Source organism: Haliotis rubra, unplaced genomic scaffold, assembly GCF_003918875.1.
Source record: "Haliotis rubra isolate DU_JTF1 unplaced genomic scaffold, ASM391887v1 Scf385, whole genome shotgun sequence".
Lineage (NCBI taxonomy): Eukaryota > Metazoa > Mollusca > Gastropoda > Lepetellida > Haliotidae > Haliotis > Haliotis rubra.
The window spans coordinates 257,912-265,914 of NW_025767063.1; the positions used below are offsets into that span (position 1 = coordinate 257,912).

At 42.2% G+C, this 8,003-nt stretch overlaps 1 protein-coding gene across 1 annotated transcript; it reads right to left on the reverse strand.

Annotated features, from left to right (window-relative positions):
* Positions 1–1,040: 1,040 nt before the first annotated feature.
* LOC124286516 (1-deoxyxylulose-5-phosphate synthase YajO-like) lies at positions 1,041–7,355 on the reverse strand. Its single transcript, XM_046722887.1, has 8 exons — positions 7,208–7,355; positions 6,264–6,406; positions 5,676–5,817; positions 5,259–5,432; positions 3,692–3,789; positions 2,486–2,643; positions 2,002–2,141; positions 1,041–1,393 (listed from the first exon to the last, which is right to left on the reverse strand). Exons 1-8 carry the CDS (start codon positions 7,313–7,315, stop codon positions 1,271–1,273), a joined length of 1,086 nt encoding a protein of 361 aa, XP_046578843.1. The 5' UTR covers positions 7,316–7,355; the 3' UTR covers positions 1,041–1,270.
* Positions 7,356–8,003: the final 648 nt, after the last annotated feature.

Below are 8,003 nucleotides of genomic sequence, written 5' to 3' on the forward strand. Positions count from 1 at the left end.
CTTCATGCGTATCGTTTCTTAATGTCATTCAAAGAACTAGAAATATTGTAAAGGGGAGCTTTAAGGGCGTGCTAGGGATGTGTCTCTCTTCAAACCATAGATATTGAACAGTATTTAAGTTAGAACATAATGTGTGAGGTTATTGTTGAAAGAAAGCACAGGTGCGAAAAGAGTGCCAAGATCAAGGGGCAACTCGCAGTTAGTTATTATGAGGTGGTGAAATTGGGTTTAACGTCGTGCTTGAGAATATTTCGCTCATATGACGGCGTCCATGCGTTTGTATGTGTATGTGCGGCTGCTTGTACTAGCCCAGACTGAAGCTGGTTTTATAGTGCTAGCCCACTGAGATACCATGCCGCAGTGAAGCATGAATACCCCACTCAGACACATTATACTGACTCCGAGCCGACCAGTCCTTGTTGTACCCATTAATGCCGAGCGCCAGGCAGGGACCAACAAGTACCCTATTTTAACGTCTTTTGGTATGACGCGGTCGGGGATCGAACCCGCGACCTTCCGTTCTCCGGGCGGACGCTCTAACCACTACACCACGGAGGCGGTACTAGTTATTATGAATAACGACATTGAGTACTTACAACTGAGATGTGTGACAAGTTTCAATCAATGTGGTTTCAAAATGAGGTTCTTGTGAACAAATTAGAACATGCAGACGACTTGGATCCAGGTACCAGTGCCACTCACCGGAATTTGCTATTGTCTTCTGTAAGTTTTTATTGCGTAGAAACATTGTGCAGAACGGTTGATTGCACACATGTGGTTTGGTAACATGATCCAAAACAAATATTTGATAAAGATTGTAATTCAAATGTGAAGGACGGTGGGATAATCACTGGAAAAGAATGGGACAGCGGGGTAGCTTAGTGGTTAAAGTGTTCGTGAAGCACATAACGCCGGATACACGGGTTCGATTCCTTATGTGGGTACAATGTGTGAAGCCCATTTCTGCTGTCTATTGATTGTAAATTGTCAGATTTCTCTGCTGTGGATGCAAATATTTCTTGAATTTGCCGAAGTTCAAGTTCATTCCTATTATCTATATTTTCCTAAACACCTGTCCTGCCATGTGTAGCACCTGGTGATATCTGTTAACATGTTTTTCATAGATCTTATAGAACGCATACATGTCAAAATACCAGTCCATGTGTTTAAATAATCTCTAGCATATACTACTGCACCATGTTGAGACCAACAGGAAATCTGTGCACGACCAAGTGTGTCTTATCTCTATGCATGACACTTTATGCTGTGATCAGTCTGAGTTGGAGACGAAGTACGATGACTGGTAGGGATTGCGCCGAGACTTGTTGAGTCTCCAAACAATTTCATAGGGATACGGTACACTGGGTTGAGACACTTCGTCCAGTCGTGCCATCTGAAATAGATTGGAATCTTGTGATTCATCGACGTGATATCTGATATTTGAAGTTGACAGGGACATTGTTTACAAATGACGCCAATACAACTCGGAGTAGGAGTGAGTGAGTGAGTTTAGTTTTACGCCACACTCAGCAATATTCTAGCTATATGGCGGCTGGCTGTAAATAATCGAATCTGGACCAGACAATCCAGGGATCAACAGCATGAGCATCGATCTGCGCAATTGGGAACCGATGACATGTGTCAACCAAGTCATCGAGCCTGACCACCCGATCCCGTTAGTCGCCTCTTACGACAAGCATAGTCGTCTTTTGTGGCAATCATGGGCTGCTGAAGACCTAGTCTACCCCGGATCTTCACGGGTCACTCGGAGTAGGAAACACGACCCATCAGCATATAGTGATCAGTAAACACGCCCAGAATAAAACAGCGTCTAGCTTATAGATTGTCATCTAACTGTCACAGACTCACCTCCTCTGAAGATAACGTCCAGCCACAAGCAGTGTCTAGATTGTCATCCATCCATCACAGACTCACCTCCTCTGAAGACAGTGTCCAGCCACAAGCAGTGTCTAGATTGTCATCCATCCATCACAGACTCACCTCCTCTGAAGACAGTGTCCAGCCACTAGCAGCTCCCAAGTTGTCATCCAGCTGTTCCAGAGTCGTGGCTCCGATGATTACTGATGGAACCACATCCTTCTGCAGCAGCCAGCGCAGTGACACCTGGGCCATGGACTTGCCTTAGGGAAGAGACATAATTATATCATGATATCATAACTGGTGAACTTAACGACGTATCATGTGTCTATTCGTATATTACCACTGTGCAAACAATGTCTAACCTTCACGGCCATGCCTATTTTGATAATCAACGCCATTGCTGCCTGAACTGTACCAGGTAATTAATATAACATGTCTATCCTTTCATTCATCTGCCATGGCCACCATGTTTTTGTCACTATGTCTACCCTTTGTCTATCTACTATGCCTATCATTTCACTACTTTTCCCATCCTTTGTACACCTGCCCATCATGACTAATAATTAAACCAGACCCCTCTCCGCCTGCCTGACCATGTTCCTACCGCGCGTATTGGCGATGTCCCGCACTGCGTCCATGATGGCCCAGATCTGATTGTCCTCCTGGACAGTGTTCCAGCTGCCGGCGTCGTTTTGTCTCCTCCATCCATGACGTCCTGTCGTCGGGGGAGACTCCCGTGTGTATTTCCCAGAAAGAAGACCTCTGTTGAAGAGACAGCTGACATTTATTGTATCCACCACAGTCGATAAAGACAAAGAAGATGACCAAACCCAGAGACCCTTAGACATTGCACGTGGATCATGCAATTCCTTCGTGCTCGTGGGTAGAGGGGCATCTTGGATACCGCCACTTCAGTAAAAGGTTGTGGTCATTTCGATTTTAGTTATCCAGAATTTGACGCAAAACGGATGAACACTTAAGGTTTCTTGGCGTGCATCAAGCTGACAGAACCTCAGCGAGATGTGGCCAATACGTTCAATGTGTCTCAGTCTGAGACTTGCAGACTTTTGAACAGGTATCTTAAGGTCACTAATGCAAGCCAAAGATCAATTAATCAGCCGCCAGGCTAAAGCAAATCGAACAGCCAACAACATCGTGGCTCACTTTCGCCAGGCAACCTGAATATAATTTACAAATAAGGTTCCTGTTCCACAAAGACATCTAAGCGCTGCAGTTTTCGTACGTCGTACGTTTTCGTACGTATTAAAGTATGTACGCTAGGATCATCATGGTGGTATAATAACTTGATAAAACGGAGCCCAAATGCTAAGAAATAGCCACCATGCTGCTTAGTCCGCGGGGTTAATGAATCGGATCATAATCAAACGTTTCACCAATCGTGGCCCATCACTGATCAAAGACAGATAAAATAAATCATTCTCTCAATACACTGCCGATATGTTCTGATGATTCTCATGTTGAACCTAGTCCTTAATTTTTTACCACCACTCGTATTTTAGTAACCATCTGCTGTTTTGTATGTATAACGACACCACCAAAGCTGATGCCATGACTGATTTCTTTCTGTTTCAAAGTGGTCTCTGATATTAAAGACTTACTATTGTATTACACCAAGACATAGTATCCTGTCCTCGTCCTTGAGAGGGAGCATCTGTACCAATGACATCGTTTTAACTGACATCGTGCTACACCAAACTGGCCATTCGATCTTAGGGCAATCGTAACATATAGACTCACGGTAATCGTAGCGCTATCATAACTCTCACGACCAGACCACGATCCAACTCACCCCTTGAGAGGGCTCCAAGGCAGCACCCCTAATCCCTCGATCTTGCACACCTGTAGGGATTCGAACTCAGTCTCCCTACACAAAAGGCTGTACTGTTGCTGGAAACAATTAGAACAGCAATATTCAGGTTAATGTATATAAGAATAGGTTCAAGGCATAATGTCCTACTTGTAAGGCTGATGACGATGTCCATGTCATAATGTCCTACCTGGAGGCTGATGAAGGGGATTTACAGCTGCATGTCCCAACTGTGATTGAATGAATGACTTCATGCTACAGTACAACCAGAAAGTATTGAGAATTTAAAGATTGTAATTTTTATATATTTTTCACTCATTACTCACGTATTAAATGTGAATATTAGCAGAACATAACTCCAGATTCAAAGACAGGTGAACAGTTAGTATTTTGTCAAGTCACCATGGGCAGCAATGCAGGCTTCAATGCGGCGGGGCATACTACTGATCAAAGAAATTAGAAAGTCGTGGTCCATGCTGTCCCAATATCGGACCACCTCTTCTTTCATTTCAGCAATATTTGTCAGATTTTTCTAATTGCCACTTTCCTTCAAACATTTTCTATTCGATTTAGGTCAGGGTTATAGCTTGGCCAATCTAAAAATGTCATATTTTGGGTCCGAAACCTGGCCTGTGAATGCTTTGAACAATGTTTTGGGTCGTTGTCCTGCTGGAAAATCCAAAAATGTCCATAGAACACGTGAGCAGATGGAAGTAAATGTCCCTCGAGAATATCTGTGTACCACTCACTGTTCATAATCCCTTCAAATACACAGAGGGGCGTTGCCCCTAACTCAGATATGCCAGCCCACACGTTAAATTTCGGACTGTACTTTGGGCGCTGATTCAAAGGTTTTTCAGTTTGTTTGGTCCAGAATTTCAGTGTATTAGGAAACAGCCACACAGAACTTTCATCTGAGAAAATCACATTGTCCCAGTTAAAATTTCTATGCTGTAAGCACCAGTTCAACCTTCGCTCCTTTTGTTCAGGTTTCATGATCGGTGATGGAATTCTTCGACTTTTCTGCCAACCCATTGCATGCAGCTCAGTTCTAATTGTCTCCTTACAGACAGCCACAGTTCCTCTATCCAGCCTGAAGTTTTCTTAACTCCTTCGTTTGTTTTTAGAAACAAGAATACCAAGCCGCCTCTGTCACCGACAGTCAATTTTCTGGGCCTACCTGCACCTCCCTGGTGCTCAAAGCCATATCCATTTGCAATATTTTTCAAAACACGATAAACAGTGGACAAAGGGATGCCTGTTCTACTTGAAATCACTTTAGCTGATCTGATGTCCTTGTTATAATGCTCTAAAATCAACTTCCTCTTCTCTAAATCATCCATACTGAGGATCACTGAAAATGTCGTCTGCTAGCAAGTAAACAAAGGGGTATAACTCTTCACAAACTAATGAAAAGGATTAACGGAGTTGTCTCTCTTGAATGAAACCAAGCACTTGATAGCTGGTCAAGGTTGTTTATACTAGAAATCCAATGAAACATATTCCTAAAATTCTCAATAATTTATAGTCATACTATACAATGCCCTACCTGTAAGCTGACAAAGGGGTTCAGGCCAAGCTTCTCCGATGTACAGACTATCTTCTGTAGCTGCCAACCCACCACGTTACTGGCACCGATATAGCGCGCCTTCCCACATCGAACCAGGTCATCAAAGGTGCGGAGCGTTTCTTCAATAGGAGTGCCATAATCCCAGAGGTGCATCTGGAACCAAATTTCAATGGGCACGTTAAGCAACCTTTCTTACCAAAGAAACATGCAAGAGGCTGCTTTTACAAGAATACTGTAACAAGCTACAAGTAAAGTAAGATTCAAACAGAGGCTGAGAACACCTTATTACCAGCTGTATACTACCGTCAGTACTCACCTGGTATACACATTTAACCGTTTGATGTAAAAAATCTTCGTACACCTTGTGCAGATCCACACACTACAGTCAGTACTCACCTGGTACAGATCCACGTAGTCTGTCTGCAGTCTCTCTAGACTGTCTTGTATGCTCTGGACAATATGGCGACGACCCAGTCCTACCCCAGAGTTGTTGGCTCCTCTGACCTTTGTGGCAACAACAATTTTGTCACGTGTTTGTCTGAAACCGTAGGACAGTTGTTAAAATGTAAACTAATACGTCAACATGGCGTTGTACAGTTCATGATTCTTTCTAAGATATATGAAGATATGCTGTCGAGTTTGAAGGAAACGAAACCGTTGTATTACAATTCCGGTTATCGACTTCCATGTCCTTTACTTGCATCAAATCCACAATCTGAGACTGGTTATTCTGTTGCATTGACGTTTTGAATTTACATACTTGCTTAAACTGCGACAATGCTCAAACTGTTTAGACAACACTCACTCACTCACTCACTTACGCACGCACGCACGCACGCACGCACGCACGCACGCACGCACGCACGCCCACGCTCACCTCCATGCTCTCACTGACTCACTCAGATAATCCTTTCGACTTAGTATTCTGGTAGTCTTAACACATAACATTTCTAACATCTATAAGTGAGTTTTATAACAACTTGCTTTGCTAGCCAGGACCCAATGAACTTCTCGGATAGTCCCTGTGTGTAGACGTCGGCGGTGTCGAGGAAGTTGCCTCCCCACTGGACGTAGCGGTCAAGCACCTGGTGGGAGTATTCTTCCGTGGCCTGACCAGGTAGCTCGGACTGTAACACAAAGTGAGTTGAGTTTAAAGAGTTGAGTTGAGACACACGTCACCGTATCCCAATCGCGTAGATTGATGCTCATGCTGTTGATCACTGGATTGTCTGCTCCAGACTCGATTATTTACAGACTGCCACCATATAGCTGGAATATTGCTGAGTGCGGCGTTACGCTAAACTCACTCACTCATACACTGCGTGCACATTAATACATTTCATAGCCTTGTTAATAATAATGATGAACACAGTTTGGCTTAGTATCAATCAACAATTTCATAAACTGAATTTTTAAAATTTGACTATTGGTCTTCGCTTGTTAGTATATATACTGAAACGTAGCAGTCATTAAAAAAAGCAAGTATTCAATCCACACATTTATCGACTTTACCTTTGCTATCACAACAAAAGAAGGCGATGATTAAATAACCCAATGTCGTATCTGTCACCACACATTTATATGCGTATCTAATGACCGGTATGTATTTAGGTCAGCCTCATTCATATTTTTGTGCATCGCCTAATGTATATCGAGATCAGGTTATCACTAAATAACACACTAGTAGATTTACTTTAGTCAAGGTTGCCTTGAGGTTGCCGTAATCATTTGAACATTTCTGGAATACCAATAACCATGAAACATATTTAATCATATAATGATTAATTTTTCTTCAACTGAATAGAACTAAAAGTGTTTTCTTTTTAATATTACTGATCGAAACTTTGGCTATATAATGACACACGAACCACGATACCTATCCTCAGAAAAAAGAGGCGTATTTGGCGTTCCTTGATTCACTCACTCACCCCAGCACTGCCAAACGTCATCGTGCCGAGACATATGTTGGCCACCTTCAGTCCAGACCTCCCCAGGATGTTGTAGGCCACTTTACGCTCGTCCGGTACTTCTACCATATTTGCTGAAGGGCGAAAACCAGCAAGATACCCGTTTGCAATCTATGGGTAAAGGGAAGTAACTCTGTCACTGTTAAGATCATTAGTTGGCAACACAAATTTGAAGTACTCTTTAGTTGTTGATTGTTTATTCAGAAGTAAACGAGGCCACCGGCCCATTCTACATGTACAGGCAATATAACAATAGTGTTACTTTATGGAGCACCAGTCGTAATGAATACATATAATTATAATGAGTACATGTATCAATACATGTTATCATTATATTAAATTAAAAAACTTTGCACGGTTTTTTTAATGCGAGGAAAACATTCTTTGCAAGACAGTTAATAATGTACTTATTATCAGATTTACAAAGTGAATACATTTTTGTAAAGACAGCGAAGTACAATAATACACGGGTAGAGTACTACTTCTAAAGTCTGAATAAAATGGACATTGCAACTAGAAGTGGTATTCAGATTCTTGAACAATTACAATGCGAAAGGGACACAATCTTTCTTCTGGTGGAATATTACATCTTCTACCAACCTGAACCATTAAGTTATGATTTGAGCAGCGGAATTTACAGAGCGCTATTCGGTAAACATGGATTGGTACAGCTGATAAGTAATTTTCATACATGTGATTCACTTTAATTTGTCTATACAAATTTAACTTAGAGTAATGGGCTAAATTATCAAACCAG